General features: G+C 44.5%; 1 protein-coding gene across 1 annotated transcript in view; it reads left to right on the forward strand.

Annotated features, from left to right (window-relative positions):
* The window catches only part of srl (sarcalumenin), a 34,180-nt gene extending 15,927 nt beyond the window's left edge, over positions 1–18,253 (forward strand). The window contains exons 2-6 of the mRNA XM_014202721.3: positions 3,336–3,440; positions 4,865–4,960; positions 11,359–11,475; positions 12,439–12,672; positions 15,893–18,253. Of these exons, the coding sequence (XP_014058196.1) occupies positions 3,336–3,440; positions 4,865–4,960; positions 11,359–11,475; positions 12,439–12,672; positions 15,893–16,707 (1,367 nt within the window). The 3' untranslated portion in view covers positions 16,708–18,253. The remainder of the gene's footprint in view (positions 1–3,335; positions 3,441–4,864; positions 4,961–11,358; positions 11,476–12,438; positions 12,673–15,892) is intronic.

The following is an 18,253-nucleotide window of genomic DNA, read 5'->3' on the forward strand; positions in this document are numbered from 1 at the left end:
GGAGGCCTATGAGTCAAGCAGCCAAGGGTGGATAGGTACTCGACTACGCCACGTAGATGTGTGTATGAGTACTCCAGCATGACCATCTATCACCTGGGTGTCTTTCGACTTCTGAAACTTGTGAATGACTTTATAAGTGGAAGTACCTTGACTAAGAGTCACATACCGATCTCCTGTGACTGGACCGACACGAAGGCAGCATCCGAGTTTTACGACCTCCTGGGTGTAGCAGTATGAATCAGGGTGATATCCCAGCTGCCTCTAAATATAGCTCTGCTCTGTAACTGTAGTCATAGAAATATAGTTTCTAGAACAGTCAAAGCCCTTCAGACCACCTCAGAATGGATACACTCAATATGGCTGACATGGTATTACTCCTGTGGGTACAGTCAATATGGCCGCTGGTCCACCCATCACAGAATATTGACTTGAATTGGAAAACCTGTTCTAGTAGTTATATTTCTATGGCTGTAGTCGTGCTGTGTAACCTGACCTGTTTGTGGGCCCCTAGTGGCCCCTGTACGGCAGTCAGGGGCCATAAAATGATGGTTGTTCCTGGGTAATAGGCACACAAGGACAGTCCTAACAGGCTGATAAGTCTACAACAGAGGGTTATATTTGGAGGAGGTGAAGCAGAGGGGTAGAGAAAGTCTGACATATTCTCCCCTCTTTATGACAATGGGGTTGTTAGGGAGTGGAGCAGAGAGAGAGAGAGAGAGGAAGTGTGTGCGTGTGTGTGTGTGTGTGTGTGTGTGTGCGTGCGTGCACGCATGCACACTCCTATCCCAGGTTGTTATGAAACTGGGGATTCCCCCACTACACACACACAAACACTATCTATGGTGGTGTTGTGAAACCATGGCTACGTGAAACAAACCTGTATTTTCAGCAGTCTGTCTAATTAAAGAAGTGATCATACTGTAGTAGCAGCTGTGATCAAATGCAATAAATAACATAGACATTCAAATGTGGAGATCACACACACACAGAATGCTAGAATGCTAATGAATGGGGACACTGCTAAATGTACCCCCCCCCCGGAGGGAATTGTTCATCCCACAGCCATGTAATTGGATATAAATATCTCTCATTCAACATCCCCTCTTCTCTGCACTTACAGTATGTCTCTGGGCCTGGGAGACAGATAGACAGGAATCTCTCTGGGCCTGGGAGACAGATAGACCGGTATCTCTCTGGGCCTTGGAGACAGATAGACAGGAATCTCTCTGGGCCTGGGAGACGGATAGACAGGAATCTCTCTGGGCCTGGGAGGCGGATAGACAGGAATCTCTCTGGGCCTGGGAGACGGATAGACAGGAATTTCTCTGGGCCTGGGAGATGGATAGACAGGTATCTTTCTGGGCCTGGGAGACGGATAGACAGGAATCTCTCTGGGCCTGGGAGACGGATAGACCAGAATTTCTATGAACATCCTGCCTGCAGCTTCTATGAGAGGACTTGTATGCAGGGACGGTTCTGGGGAGTAAGGGCAGGGGGCAGGGGGGGCCAGTGCCCCTGTGACAACAATTTTGGACCCCCTTGTGGCCCCCCTAAATGTGGAGTATGAAATAATTTTTACATAACTAATTTTTGCTATTGTTCTTTTTTTACATCCGTTATTAGACAGTGGCAACGCGGAACACTAATGATTATGAACATGGTCTTTTGCCTGCTAATGCCTGCAATGCAGTGAAGAAAACGATATGACAACAATAACGTCTAGTGTAACTGGCCCCTCTAACAGTACAACTGGCCCCAGCTTGGCCCCCCCCAGTTGAAATGGTCTAGAACCACCACTGCTTGTATGGTAACTACGCAGCCTGTGGCTGAGTTTGAGGAAAGGTGCTTGCAGTACAACTGATCTTGGCCACTTTAATAAATGGAACACTAGTCACTTTAATAATGCCACTTTAAGAATGTTTACATATCTCGCATTACTCATCTCATATGTACTGTATCCTTCACTATCTATTGCATCTTAGCCACTCTGTCACTGCTCATCCATATATTTTATATTTATATATTCTCATCCCATTCCTTTATTAGATTGTGTGTATTAGGTTTTGTTGTGGAATTGTTAGATATTACCTGTTAGATACTGCTGCACTGTCGGGTCTAGAAGCATAAGCATTTCACTACACTCACAATAACATCTGCTAACCATGTGTATGTGACCAATAACATCTGCTAACCATGTGTATGTGACCAATAACATCTGCTAACCATGTGTATGTGACCAATAACATCTGCTAACCATGTGTATGTGACCAATAACATCTGCTAACCATGTGTATGTGACCAATAACATCTGCTAACCATGTGTATGTGACCAATAACATCTGCTAACCATGTGTATGTGTAACAGTTTAGCTTCCGTCCCTCTCCTCTGCGCACATCAACAACTGACACCCCACAAAGCATCGTTACCCATCACGCCACAAAAGCCGCGGCCCTTGCAGAGCAAGGGGAACAACTACTTCAGGTCTCAGAGCGAGTGACGTCACCGATTGAAACGCTATTAGCGCGCACCACCGCTAACTAACTAGCCATTTCACATTGGTTACATATGTGACCAATAACATCTGCTAACCATGTGTATGTGACCAAAACATTTGATTTGATGTTGATTGGATTTGATATCACAAAGGGTTGTTTTCCTCAGTTTATACAACAGAACAGATCACTTCTACTCATCCTCTGGTTTTGTTATTCACATACTGTATGGTGCCACTCACTGACTTTTCATAGTTGTTCATTTCGTAGTTGTTTCTTATGCTTTAGAACCCATTAGTCATTTTATTTCTAGATTGACACCATCCCTGTAGACCCCAGCAATAGAGAGAGAGATTGAGACAGCGCTTTTACTGATTGATATGACCCTTGATGTAGCATGGTGGTAACTGGCCACTGTAAAGCCTCTACTGGAACGTTTACGACACGCAACAGTCAGCACCTCTCTCTCTGTCAATTAAATTACATCTAAAGGGCTTTATTGGCATGGGAAACATGTTTACATTGCCAAAGCAAGTGAAATAGATAATAAACAGTCACACACACACATTTTGTCCTAAAACAGGATTAGTGTGCACCACAATCTCAGGAAGTGGTGCACTATGTAGGGAATAGGGGACCATTTGGGATGCAGCAGCCATAGAGGGGGGTCATACCAGTAAATTATGCCACTTTTGGGCTGTGATTGCAAATCATGTTTTAGCACAAACAAACCTTTCCCATTTCCCCCCCACCAGTCTCATCTGTTATGCCAGTCAAACCCGGCCAATGTGCAAAGATTCACTAGCAGAGACTGACTTCAGACCTGCTGTTTCTCTCCACAGAGGAGGAGGTGGAGGATGTCCTGAGCAACATCCTGAGAGACAGATCACACATCGACGAGACGCTGAGGCTAGCCTCTGAGGAGAACGCAGCAGAAAACTACCATGGTAAATAATATGTTAAATATATTACTGAGGCCCAGAGTTGTTCCTGGTCAGGTCACGTGGTAAAGAAAAACTCCTGGCCCTAAATATCAAGTATGATCACATCTTAATAGGCTGTAGAGCTTTAGATATTGTTGACGTTATCAAATGTCATTGTTGAGCATTAGCATTATTACAAAGATATTGTAAGATACAAGAAGACATGCAGTAGAGCCCTTTGCAGATATTCACTAGACATGTTTGCACCTGGTGTGACATGGGACATGTACCAAGTAGCACCATATTCCCTGTGTAGTGCACTTCCTTTGAGCAGGGCCCATATGGCTTTGATCAAAAGTAGTGCACTAAATAGGGAATAGGATGCCATTTGGGATGCAGAATTGGTTCTGAATTTGTCGCGTTATGTCTATTAATTACCTGTCAAATGCCAGTAGTGTTATTACAGAGAAAAATGCATATTTCTGTTCAGATAAATGTACTCAGTATGTTCCCAGTCCTGCTCTGATGTGTCATTATACTAATCTATGGGCTAATGGAGCACATCATAGAAAGTAATGATGGGTGATCCTCTATGGGTCTGTGGGTACTTGCCTGTGTATGTGTGCATTCCAAATGACACCCTAGTCTGTACATAGTGCACAACTTTTCACCAGGCAAAAGTAGTGCACTATATAACGAATAGGGTGCTTTTTGGCACGCAACCTAAAGCGTTAGTTAGAGAAAGAAACACGTGGTGCCAGAGCCTTAATGGACCTCTTCTCCATTAGCGCTAATGGGTAACATCGTTAGTGTTAACGAGTCCCAAATCTTCTGTTTTTAATCTGTTTTCCTTTTATCTCCTCTCTCTCTCTCTCTCTCTCCCCTCTTTCTCTCTCTCTGAACCCCCCAACTCATTCTCATTCCATAATGACTTGTTTGTCATTTAATCTAACCTTTTCTTACCGTTCTACCTCTCCTATTTAACTGAAACTCCTGTACTCTACCTCTCTTTCATCTACACTCCTTAAAATCTTATTATGTTTCCTTCTCTTACCCGTGTCTTACCTTCTCTTACCATTCTACCTTTCCTCTTACATGAACCAACTCTACCTCCCTCTCTCTCATTCCATCCAACTCTACCTCCCTCCCTCTATCTCATTCCATCTACATTCCTTCTTACCATGGATACCAGGGTTCAAATACTTTGACTCTTGGGGGTGCCCAATACCACACTTAAAATATATAGACTCTTGGGGTTGCCCGAAGCCACTTGGGGGTGCCCGACATTGATATTTTTGACAATTATGGGGGAGCTTACATTGATATATAAATTGATATGGTGGCCCTAATTGTTATGGGGGATGCCCAGCCTCTCCTATCCCCCGCTGTAATTTGAACCCTGTTCTTACCATCTTCCCCTCATTCTCTCTCTTTCTCTCCCCCTCCAGCTGCTATTCAGAAGTTACGTAAGATCTACCACTCAGCCGTCAAGCCCATGGAACAGGCCTATAAGTACAACGAGCTCAGAGCACATGAGATCTCAGGTACAGTGAGGGCTTTGCTTGGCACACTGCTGCCGCTTCAGGTTGTTAGTGTGTGTTGGCTTGATCTCAGATCTGTTTGTGCTATCATGTCACCTTTTCATTTATTCGTTGACATGATAGCACAAACAGATCTGGGATCAGGCTAAGTGTGTGTGTATGTGTGGACTGGTTTCCCTGTTTGGGTTGACATGGTGACTGAGGGTTTGAATCCTAGCTAGTGGTCTGTGCACTTAACTTTAACTTTTGCATAAATCCTGCATAGAAGTCAACTTGAGTTGCATACACAGACCTCAGGTTAGCATTTGGACCTGACTGAGTGCTGACTGATCTGTTTACGCACAACACTGATAGGATGGAGTAAAGAAAAATCTCCTAGGCTGGCATTACTCTGGTCAAGAGATATACTGTATATAGGCTTTATATCCCTATGAAAGAACCCCCTGCCATAGATGTTTTAAATACAATATCCATCGTCATATAAATGTGTATGTAATGTGCTATGTAAAGCCCATGTTGAGCATCAGGAATAGAGCCATATACATACAATCAATTATCATGTATTACTGGAATAGAGCCATATTAATACAATAAATTATCATGTATTACTGGAATAGAGCCATATAAATACAATAAATTATCATGTATTACTGGAATAGAGCCATATAAATACAATAATTTATTCTCACGTCCTGACCAGCAGAGGGAGCAATTGTATTAGTTTTGGTCAGGACGTGGCAGGTTTTTGTGTGTTAAGTGTTATGTTGGTGATTAGGACTCCCAATTGAAGGCAGGTGTGTTGAGTTGCCTTTGATTGGGAGTCCTATATAGTAGTGTGTGTTTTTCTTTGGGGTTGTGGGTAGTTGTTCTTGCATTGCGTTTTGTGTGCCTGCAAGACTGTTCCTGTCGTGGTTATTATTGGTTTTCCTGTGGATGCTTTACTCTGATTCATAAAAAATATGAGTATCCACATTCCCGCTGCGCCTTGGTCCATTTCTGAAGACAGCTGTTACAATTATCATGTATTACTGGAATAGAGCCATATAAATACAATCAATTATCATGTATTACTGGAATAGAGCCATTTAAATACAATCAATTATCATATATTACTGGAATAGCGCCATATAAATACAATCAATTATCATGTATTACTGGAATAGCGCCATATAAAAACAATCAATTGTCATGTATTACTGGAATAGAGCCATATAAATACAATCAATTATCATGTATTACTGGAATAGAGCCATATAAATACAATCAAGTATCATGTATTACTGGAATAGAGCCATATAAATACAATCAATTATCATGTATTACTGGAATAGAGCCATATAAATACAATCAATGATCATGTATTACTGGAATAGAGCCATATAAATACAATCAATTATCATGTATTACTGGAATAGAGCCATATAAATACAATCAATTATCATGTATTACTGGAATAGAGCCATATAAATACAATCAATTATCATGTATTACTGGAATAGAGCCATATAAATACAATCAATTATCATGTATTACTTAATGTAATATACTTGTTATTGTTCCTTTGAAAAAACTGAAGTGGTTCTTCCATATGAATATAAACACACTTGCACATATTCAACTACTCATAATGTAACACTGTGAGACATGTAGAGGTATGGCATTCTGTTATTTCATCCTGGTAAAAGGGGTACAGTTGGCTACTATTTAGATATTTCTCTCATCCCCTTTTTTCTTTTCTTTTTCTTCTTTTCTTCACCATGTTCAACTTTTTTGTTTTTGTTTTAAATATTTTTAAAGAAGGTTTAAAAGTTAAGTACTTTAATATAACTCTTATTGCAGTATTGTTCTAGATGTTTATAAGCAGTTATTATAACCCATGTTGTGCATTATAATGCATTATGCATAGCCCATAAGACATTCAAAAAGGCATTATGATGCATTATAAAGAGGGTATTCATAGGAGGTGTTAATATAATTTTTTATAACATGTCTTCTGGGGGATGACTTTCACTCCCCCTTGGTCAACCTGTGCAGACCCAACTGCACTTCCTCATCTTGAAGCAAAGTTCGCCCTCTTGTGGCCTGGCATGGTCTTTAACCTACACACAAATACTGAACCCCCTGACATAATGACAATAAAAGGTTTTATATGAAGCTCTAAGCCATCCCAGAATATTCAGAGACTGTGTTAAAAAGGTTTAGAGGGAGCCAGGTGTTATCGAAGCAATGGTTCGTTCCCTTGACTGAGAAATTCCTTGAAGATGTTGCTATGTCTCCCTCTTTACTGTAATTTGACTAACTGTCACATAACGAATTGAACTGTATGGAGTGTAGTGCACAGGAAGGAATGATTTATCTGGATCCCACAGATCCCCCCCAACACCTGTTGTCAAGTAACCTTCAACTTCATCCATTATAGATCTGCATGTTTGACACTTCCAGTTAAACGTGATTATGCCCCGACATCTCTCCTTCCCTCTCACTCTCCCTTCCTCATCCCCACCTCACCACCCCTTCACCTAATAGCCGGACGAACACTGGGGGATGGGAACACAGGTTGGTATAGTGGGGGGACCTTTGCCGAAGCATGGCACTGGCTGAAGTGCTCACCCCCCTCTTTCACACTCCCGGGACCCCAGCCATTGGTCCTTGGTATGGACCAGTTTGGTTGTTTGGAGCAACCAAATTATCCTGTATGTCACAATTATCAGTTGTGGCATAAGCATTTTCATTCACATCACTTTGAACTGCTGTAAACTTGAGCAGAAATAATTTGTATTTCAAAGAACTACTGTAATTGAAAATTAAAGTCATTTACGAGGTCATTTTATGAATCTGATTATATGACTGAACGTTCACAGAACAATTTTCACAAAACAATTGAGGGACCTACTTCCCCTTGATACATAGTAAATACAGTATACAATTCTAACTCAGTCCCTTAATTCTATACTAATCAACTAAAAAGGGGAGATCCTCAATCTGCAGTTATACATGAATTCCTATTGAGAAAGGATTCCCTGAGGTCTGGTCCATTACCACTGGGATGCTTAAAGGCACTACCCCATTGGATCAAAGATGTAAAGAGCCCTACAGCATTCAAACATGCCTTTAGTGTAAACTACCGGTATGTACATGTATGGGGGAGGGTCGGGGTGCAATGGGGGGTGCATGTGCAGCACTGGCTTAAGCTAAATAAGCACAGGTAAGGGTGGGAGAGAGGGACATAAAAATACAAAGAAATGACCTTGAAAGCATGTTTTGGAACTGAATTACATTTGCCTAACTTCTGATCATTTTCTAGCCTTTGTATGTGGATTGCATATCTTAGACACTCTTTTAATAAACTTTTAATACAAATTTCATCAATGGATACAAGACTCGCCATTAAGTGTTTTGTTCACAAAACATGAAAATATTGTTTCCATCAGAAGAGAAAAAATGCAAATATGTTCACTGCTTCTGACAATGAACAAATACAAGGGCACAAGGTTCTGAAAAGCTCCATCAGTATTAAATCATATACAACCTAGGGAAAGTTCCATACTAAAGATCTAATCAACTTTCAGACTCTCTCTGTAATTCTGACATGCAGAGATGCAGACAATAACGTCCGGTCACTTCTAAGTAACTTTGTCGTCATCTCCGACAACCTTCCATTACAAAGCTTGCTTTGGTTTGGTTGAAGGCCTATCCATTAATTTCATAGGTTACATATCCTCCTCTGTATTCACCTTTCCTTTTTACTACTGGGGCTTGTTTTTCTGCTTGGCGATGAAAAGTCACCAGACCTTCTCCACTCTATGGCAGCAGAACAGCCTCAGGTAGAATACAGGGAATTGGACTGTGATGATACACGTGCCAATGAATCAATCAGGCTCAATATTATCAAGTGACTGCAAAGAAATACTTAGATTTGATGGAATCTTTTAAAAGACAGACTAACGTTCTGTTTTGTCAGCATGGCGGAAGACATATAAAGGTTGTGCTCATCTTTAATCAGGCATTATCTTATTTTGATGAATGCATTTGTAGTTTTGAGTGTTTCATATAGATTTCTGAATGTAATTACTGTTTTGTAAAGGAAACTCGTTTTTGAAAATGCATTGAAAATGCAATTCTATATCTTGTGTTCACCGTTTTGACAATCGGACAATATTATTCCAAGAAATGCATTCAAGAAGTTTAGAAAAACAGTGATTGGATGGCATCATGGGAATAATTGGTCATCACTGGATAACCTTATAGTACCTCTCCTTGAATGAAAATTGGCCATTTCTTTACTTCTCTCCCATGTTTTGGGAAGGGATCACTACCATTACCTCGCTTTCCAACCAACATGACAGACAGAACAGGAACATGACAGACAGAACAGGAACATGACAGACAGAACAGGAACATGACAGACAGAACTGCCACATGACAGACAGAACAGCCACATGACAGGCAGAACAGGAACATGACAGACAGAACAGGAACATGACAGACAGAACAGGAACATGACAGACAGAACAGGAACATGACAGACAGAACAGGAACATGACAGACAGAACAGGAACATGACAGACAGAACAGCCACATGACAGACAGAACAGGAACATGACAGACAGAACAGGAACATGACAGACAGAACAGGAACATGACAGACAGAACAGGAACATGACAGACAGAACAGGAACATGACAGACAGAACTGCCACATGACAGACAGAACAGCCACATGACAGACAGAACAGGAACATGACAGACAGAACAGGAACATGACAGACAGAACAGGAACATGACAGACAGAACAGGAACATGACAGACAGAACAGGAACATGACAGACAGAACAGGAACATGACAGACAGAACAGGAACATGACAGACAGAACAGGAACATGACAGACAGAACAGCCACATGACAGGCAGAACAGGAACATGACAGGCAGAACAGGAACATGACAGACAGAACAGGAACATGACAGACAGAACAGGCATATGACAGACAGAACAGGCACATGGCAGACAGAACAGCCACATGACTGACAGAACAGGAACATGACAGACAGAACAGGAGCATAACAGACAGAACAGGCATATGACAGACAGAACAGGGACACGACAGACAGAACAGGAACATGACAGACAGAACAGGCATATGACAGACAGAACAGGCACATGACAGACAGAACAGGAACATGACAGACAGAACAGGCACATGACAGACAGAACAGGGACACGACAGACAGAACAGGAACATGACAGACAGAACAGGCATATGACAGACAGAACAGGGACACGACAGACAGAACAGGAACATGACAGACAGAACAGGCATATGACAGACAGAACAGGAACATGACAGACAGAACAGGCACATGACAGGCAGAACAGGAGCGTGACAGACAGAACAGGCACATGACAGACAGAACAGGCATATGACAGACAGAACAGGCACATGACAGACAGAACAGGAACATGACAGACAGAACAGGAACATGACAGACAGAACAGGAACACCCTCTGAATGGCACACATACGCAATCCATGTCTCAATTGTCTCAAAGCTTAAAAACCCTTCTTTAACCTGTCTCCTACCTTTCATCTACACTGATTGAAGTGGATTTAACAAGTAATATCAGTAAGGGATCATAGCTTTCACCTGGATTCACCTGGTCAGTTTCTTTAACAAGTAATATCAGTAAGGGATCATAGCTTTCACCTGGATTCACCTGGTCAGTTTCTCTCATGGAAAGAGCAGGTGTTCTTAATGTTTTGTCCACTCAGTGCATGCCTGCGCTCTGTGCCAGACATAGAAATGGGAATGCCACAATGCAGGGCATGTCTAACACACTGTATTGAAATTGCATCATCATCAAACTAATGAAAGCAATTCCGCCGAAGAACTACAATTTCTATAGTGGCATGTGGTCTAGCTTTGCTGTCATATTATTGTCTGTCACCTACAAGCATGTGCACCATGCAGCCTGTGGTTGAGGAAGCATCAAGCCTGCATCCCATTGGCCATTGCACTGGTTCCTGACCCCTACAGTTGAGAAACATGATCTCAGACACAGAGAGGTCTGGAACCTTTGCAATACATGCTGGAATTTCTACATTGCCAGCTGGCCAGTTTAGAACAACTCAAGTTTTCGTTGACCATCTTAAGAACATCGACTTACTTTCAGGGAAGCGTCTCATTCTCTTTATGTGAGTGTGATTGTAGGTAACAGTATGACAGCAGTTGTTTCCATTTGAATACACTCCATGTGAATAGGCTGTTGTGATTTATCAGATTAGGTTTCAGACGTACTGGAGCGGCTCTATGTCTCTGGTCTTCCATGTCGTCATGAGTGCAGTGAACCTCCATGGCTCTAACCAGCATCGCCTCCTCCTCCTCCTCCTCTCTCTACCTGACAGATGGGGAGATCACCTCCAAGCCCATGGTGTTGTTCCTTGGGCCCTGGAGTGTAGGCAAGTCCTCCATGATCAACTACCTGCTTGGCCTGAAGGACAGCCCCTACCAGCTGTACACAGGTAAGCTCCTTCAAACTTCACCTGGTTTCTGATATACCTGGTTTCTGATATTCCTGTTTTTTCACCTGGTTTCTGATGCACCTGTTTTTTCACCTGGTTTCTGATGTACCTGTTTTTCAAATCAAATCAATATATTTGTCACATGTACGGAATACAACAGGTGTAGATCTTACTGTGTGTCACGTCCTGACCAGTAAAGGGGTCATTTGTAATTGTAGTATGGTCAGGGCGTGGCAGGGGGTGTGTGTTTTGTGTGTTTTGGTTTTTTTTGGTTCTAGGAGATTTTGGTTCTAGTTTTCTATTTCTATGTTTCTTTTTCTATGTGTGGCCAGGTATGGCTTCCAATCAGAGGCAGGTGTCTTTCGTTGACTCTGATTGGAAGCCATACTTAGGCAGCCTGTTTTTCCTGTGTTTTTGTGGGTGGTTGTTTTCTGTATAGCCTGTGTGCCTTATGGAACTGTTTCATCGTCTGTTTATTTTGTTTTGAGTGTTCTCTAAAATAAAGAAGAAAGATGAGCACTATGCCCGCTGCATTTTGGTCACCGTTCATCGATGCCTGTGACACTGTGAAATGCTTACTTACAAGTCCTTAACCAACAATGCAGTTTCAAGAAAATATTTAGTAAATAAAGTTTTTTTTAAGTTACACAATAAAATACAAATAACGAGGCTATATACAGGAGGTACCAGTACTGAGTCAATGTGCGGTTAGTCGAGGTAATTGAAGTAATTTAGGTTTTTCACCTGGTTTCTGATGTACTTAACTCTTCACTCTACCTACTTACTCCTCCTCTTCTGCTCTATCATCTTCTCTCATTCTTCTGTTCCTCCTGCCTTTCCCTCATTCATCAACCCTTCTGCATCTTCTCCTCTTTCCTGTTCCCCTTTTCCATCCCGCTCTCTCACATTTTTCTCTACCCCTGGCTCATCCCTTTCCCGTCCTTCTCTACCTCTGTCTGCCAGGTGCTGAGCCCACTACCTCTGAGTTCACTGTGATCATGCACGGCGAGAAGACCCGGTCCATAGAGGGCATCGTCATGGCGGCCGACAGCTCGCGCTCCTTTTCGCCCTTGGAGAAGTTTGGGCAGAGCTTTCTTGAGAAGCTGATTGGCATTGAGATGCCCCACAAGCTGCTGGAGCGGGTCACCTTCGTGGACACGCCTGGAATCATTGAGAACCGCAAGCAGCAGGAGAGAGGTAAGGCACACAGAGAGCAGGAGCGCTGAAGATCTTGTAGCAAATTCAGGCGGTAGCACGACCGGGGCTCAAACACAAGTCATTGCGACTGTCAGTCCAACAGCTTTGCCATGGCTGTTTTTCTAAGTTATATCGCTACAGTATCTTCAGTTCAAATTCACATGAACATGAAATATTAAACATGATCACCTCTTATCATCAGATAGACTGAGGAACTTTAAGACAGTGGTGACCCCTAAAAACCTGTCAATCTCTAGGATTTATGTTATACAATTAGACCTATACATCTATCTACATCAATAAATAATAATCAGTGTTATGTAATAATAATCTACATTCATTTTAAGATGTAAGTCGCTGTCACGCCCTGACCATGGAGAGCCCTTGGTTCTCTATGGTATAGTAGGTCAGGGCGTGACTGGGGTGTTCTGTGTTGTTTATTTCTATGTTGGTGTGCTTGGTATGGTTCCCAATCAGCGGCAGCTGTTTAGCGTTGTCTCTGATTGGGGATCATATTTAGGCAGCCGTTTCCCCACTGTGTTTTGTGGGATCTTGTTTTTGTGTAGGTGCCTATTTGCACTTCACTGTCTTCACGTTTCGTTTGATAATTTATTATTTTGTATTTTGCTGAAGTTTCACGTTATGATAAAGATGTGGAACGCTACTCACGCTGCGCCTTGGTCCAATCATTACGACGATTGTGACAGAAGATCCCACCACAACAGGACCAAGCAGCGTGCCCAGGAGAGTGTATCCTGGACTTGGGAGGAGATCCTGGATGGGAAGGGGTCCTGGACTTGGGAGGAAATCCTGGCAGGACAGGATCGCCTTCCTTGGCAGGAGCGGCAGACGGAAGGTTATGATGGAAGACAGCGACGACGCCGGGGTTCACGGCCACATAGAAAGCCCAAAAAACAGGCCAAAATGTTTTTTGGGGGGGGCACAAGGGGTGGTCGGCGGAGCCGAGGAGTGAACCAGAGCCAGTCTGGGAGAAGGGGGAGAAACTGGAGGAGAGTGAACGGAGAGAATCAGAGACCGTCAGTGAGTTGAGGGAGAATTTGGAGGAGAGAGAAATTTGAGTTATTGAATTGGTGGAGGATGCACGACATTTGCCCTAAGGAGCGTGTTATCGGTTTAATGCCACCTGAGTCAGCTCTCCGTACTCGCCTTGAGGAGCGTGCTATCAGTCTGGTGAAAGTTGTGCCGGCTCCACGCACCAGGTCTCCAGTAAGCCTTCCCAGCCCTGTACGTCCTGTGCTAGCTCTCCACACTCGCCTTGAGGAGCGTGTCATTTGTCCGGTACCATTGATGCCGGTTCCTACGCACCAGGTCTTCAGTGCGCCTCCACAGCCCAGTACGTCCTGTGCCAGCTCCTCGCACTCACCGTGCGAAGTGTGTCATCGAACAGGTACCATTGATGCCGGTTCTACACACCAGGTCTCCAGTACGTCTCCACAGCCCAGTACGTCCTGTGCCAGCTCCACACACCAGGCCTCCAATGCGCCTCCCCAGTCCGGTACGTCCTATGCCGGCCCCACGCATCAGGCCTCCAGTGCACCTTCCCAGTCCAGAGCTTCCAGAGACGGTCCCCAGTCCAGAGCGTCCAGCGACAGTTCCCAGTCCAGAGCTTCCGGCGACGTTCCACAGTCCGGAACCTCCAACGACGGTCCACAGTCCGGAACCTCCAACGACGGTCCACAGTCCGGAACCTCCAGAGACGGTCCACGGTCCGGAACCTCCTGAGACGATCTAGAGTCCGGAACCTCCTGAGACAGTCTACAGTCCGGAACCTCCTGAGACGGTCTATGGTCCGGAACCTCCTGCGACGGTCCACGGTCCGGAACCTCCAGCGACGGTCAACGGTCCGGAACCTCCAGCGATGGTCAATGGTCCGGAACCTTCAGCGAGGGTCAACGGTCCAGAGTTTCCAAACACGGCGTACAGTTCAGCTCCATGGCAGGAGCTCTCCTCTGCGCCGATGCCCAGTCCAGACACGGCATCCAGTCCCGCTCCATGGCAGGAGCCTTCGTCTGCGCCGATGTCCAGTTCAAACACGGCATCCAGTCCAGCTCCATGGCAGGAGCCCTCCTCGGCGCCGATGCCCAGTCCAGACACGGCGTCCAGTCCCGCGCCATGGCAGGAGTCTTCCTCTGCACCGATGTCCAGGCCAGGGCCGGTGTCCAGTCCTGCTCCATGGCAGGAGCCTTCCTCGGCATCGAGATCCAGTTCAGGCACAGTGTTCAGCCTGGGTCCATGGCTGGATCCGCGGGATGTGCGGTTTCTTCGGCCCGCACCAGAGCCACAAACAAAGATGGTGGATCCGCGAGCTGAGCGGGTTCTTTGTCCCGCACCAGAGCCACCCCCGACATTAATCATCCCACCTACCCTCCCAATTTGGTTTCAGGTTTTGCGGTTGGAGTCCGCACCTTTGGGGGGGTACTGTCACACCCTGACCATGGAGAGCCCTTGGTTCTCTATGGTATAGTAGGTCAGGGCGTGACTGGGGGTGTTTATTTCTATGTTGGTGTGCTTGGTATGGTTCCCAATCAGCGGCAGCTGTTTAGCGTTGTCTCTGATTGGGGATCATATTTAGGCAGCCATTTCCCCACTGTGTTTTGTGGGATCTTGTTTTTGTGTAGGTGCCTATTTGCACTTCACTGTCTTCATGTTTCGTTTGATCATTTATTGTTTTGTATTTTGCTGAAGTTTCACGTTATAATAAAGATGTGGAACGCTACTCACGCTGCGCCTTGGTCCAATCATTACGACGATCGTGACAGTCGCTCTGGATAAGAGTGTCTGAAAAATGCCTAAAATAGAAAATAGAAAAATTGACATTTAGGAATCAATCTAGCCTCAATTGTGTTAAATGGCATGCAACCGTGACCCCTGACTGTCCAAGACATTGGTGTTAAATGGAATGCAACCGTGACTCCTGACTGTTCAAGACATTGGTGTTAAATGGAATGCAACCGTGACTCCTGATAGTCCAAGACATTGGTGTTAAATGGAATGCAACCGTGACTCCTGACTGTCCAAGACATTGGTGTTAAATGGAATGCAACCGTGACTCCTGATAGTCCATGACATTGGTGTTAAATGGAATGCAACCGTGACTCCTGACTGTCCAAGACATTGGTGTTAAATGTAATGCAACCATGACTCCTGACTGTCCAAGATATTGATGTTAAATGACCCTGTTTCTAACTCCTCCCTCCAGGCTATCCCTTCAATGACGTGTGCCAGTGGTTCATCGATCGTGCTGACCTCATCTTCGTGACCTTTGACCCCACCAAGCTGGACGTGGGCCTGGAGCTGGAAATGCTCTTCCGCCAGCTGAAGGGCCGTGAGTCCCAGATCCGCATCATCCTCAACAAGGCAGACAACCTGGCCACCCAGGACTTGATGCGTGTCTACGGTGCCCTCTTCTGGTCGCTAGCACCCCTCATCAATGTCACAGAGCCCCCAAGGGTCTACGTCAGCTCTTTCTGGCCTTACGACTACGCACCCGACACCAGCCGCGAGCTGTTTAAGCGCGAGGAGATCTCCCTCTTGGAAGACCTAAACCAGGTGATCGAGAACCGCATGGAGAACAAGATCGCCTTCATCCGCCAGCATGCCATCCGGGTGCGCATCCATGCCCTTCTGGTGGACCGCTATGTTCAGACCTTTAAGGACAAGATGAGCTACTTCAGTGACCCTGACCTGGTGTTCAAGGAGATTGTGGACGACCCGGACAAGTTCTTCATCTTCAAGTCCATCCTGGCCAAGACCAACGTGAGCAAGTTCGACCTGCCCAACCGTGAAGCCTACCAGGACTTCTTCGGTGTGAACCCGATCGGCAGTTTCAAGTCCCTGTCCGCCCAGTGCTCCTACTCAGGCGGCTGCCTGCTGGACAAGATCGAGAAGGCCATCACCAGCGAGCTGCCAGGTCTTCTAAGCAGCATCAATCCAGGCAAGGCCCCCCCCGGCCTGTCCTCCTGCGAGGCCACTGGATGCGGAGACAAGCCTAAGAACCGCTATCGGAAAAACTGATAGAATACGAGAGAGAGGGGGAGGGAAGAGAAGAAAGGAAGAGGAGGAGGTGTGAAGGAGTGATAAAGAGGAACGGTGCCATTTGTCAGACCCCCGGTCTTATCAGAGGCCTGTAATGTTGTTGTTTGAGGAGACAGAGGAGAAGGGAAGGGTTCATTTAGAGGGTTGTTTCTCAGGAGAACAAGAGGTGGTGGTGTGTTCAGGGTTTGTGGAGAGGAAGAGATGGAGGGAGGGTTGGTTTGTGTGTATGATTTGGCAGCTGAGAATAATAGTTGCTTGGAGAGATGAGAAGATTACAGAATAACTCATCTCCCTCCTCTCTCCCTTGCACAACCACAATGAACTGTCTGTGATTGGGGGAAAAATATGTAAAATTGTATAAAAATAAAAAATCTTGAGACTGAAACAGTCAACCACCAGCTCCCTTGTATGTGAATAAAATGGGAAATTGGAAACAGGAGTTGCCAATTTGTTTTACAAGATCTTATTTGAAAAATGCATTTCAACAGGTCTCAATTCTCTGTGATGTTCTTTGTCTTTCTTTTTGAAGTCTAGGTTCAGTCCTTTCCACAGATATTAGATCTTGATCTTTTTTCTCTCCTATGAAGGCATTATAAGGTCAGCCTTTAGGTGTAATAACACTGTCGAGATACCTTTTAACACTGCATGTTAGATGACAGATGGTATTTATTTAATAACAGATGATATCATAGGTGCATGTATTTACCTTTCTCACTTTGAACTTTCAATAATGTTCCCTTAAACAACTGACAAACCTTATGGTGCAGTCCAACAAACCCTATGTACGGTGCTGTAAGATGGTCCACTCTGTCGGCCATCTTTGTTTTATATTCTTCTTCTCGCTCTCAGGTTGTTGACAGCCTGTGATATGAGCAGAGACGAAAGAAGAAGCGAGACATCCTACTCCCTTATTTTTTCTGGTTCATATGCAGTCCATGAACTAAGTAGACCAGACCCAGCTGTTATCACATTTGTGTCTATGGGAGAACACCCCTTAAGCAGACCGGAACTGTGACCATTTTTTTCAATGGTAAACGGCCTGAGTGGGACATCTTCATTTATCCACCATCTTTGATATGAGCACTGTCTTGAATGCAGAGGTCAGGGTCATGATCTTCACGTCCTATTGGTGGTAGGGAGGGGTGGGGTTTTGGGTGTACTCTGATTCACTTCTTAACTATGCTTACTTTGCTGTTGTTGTTTGAGTATATACATTTGCTGGCTTAGTTGCCAGGTCTGTTTGTGCTTTAGCCCAGACCTTCTATCATATCGCATGACAAAGTACAAACAGAGAAGAGTTGGCTAAAGCACAAACAAGTCTGGCAACCCAGCCATGAATCTTCCAATGTCTGATAGGAGTTCAATATTGTTTTCAAAGTTTTCTTTCTCCTTTTAAATGATACACTTGCCAGCTTTTTGGCTGAATGACCAACAGGATATAAAAGTGAAACATGTTACATGAATGATGGAGAACTTTCTCATGGTGTGACAGTAAATAAACCAAATGATGTGTGTTTGAGTGTGA

The sequence above is a fragment of the Salmo salar genome, chromosome 06, assembly GCF_965601325.2.
Source record: "Salmo salar chromosome 06, fSalSal1, whole genome shotgun sequence".
In the NCBI taxonomy this organism is placed as follows: Eukaryota; Metazoa; Chordata; class Actinopteri; order Salmoniformes; family Salmonidae; genus Salmo; species Salmo salar.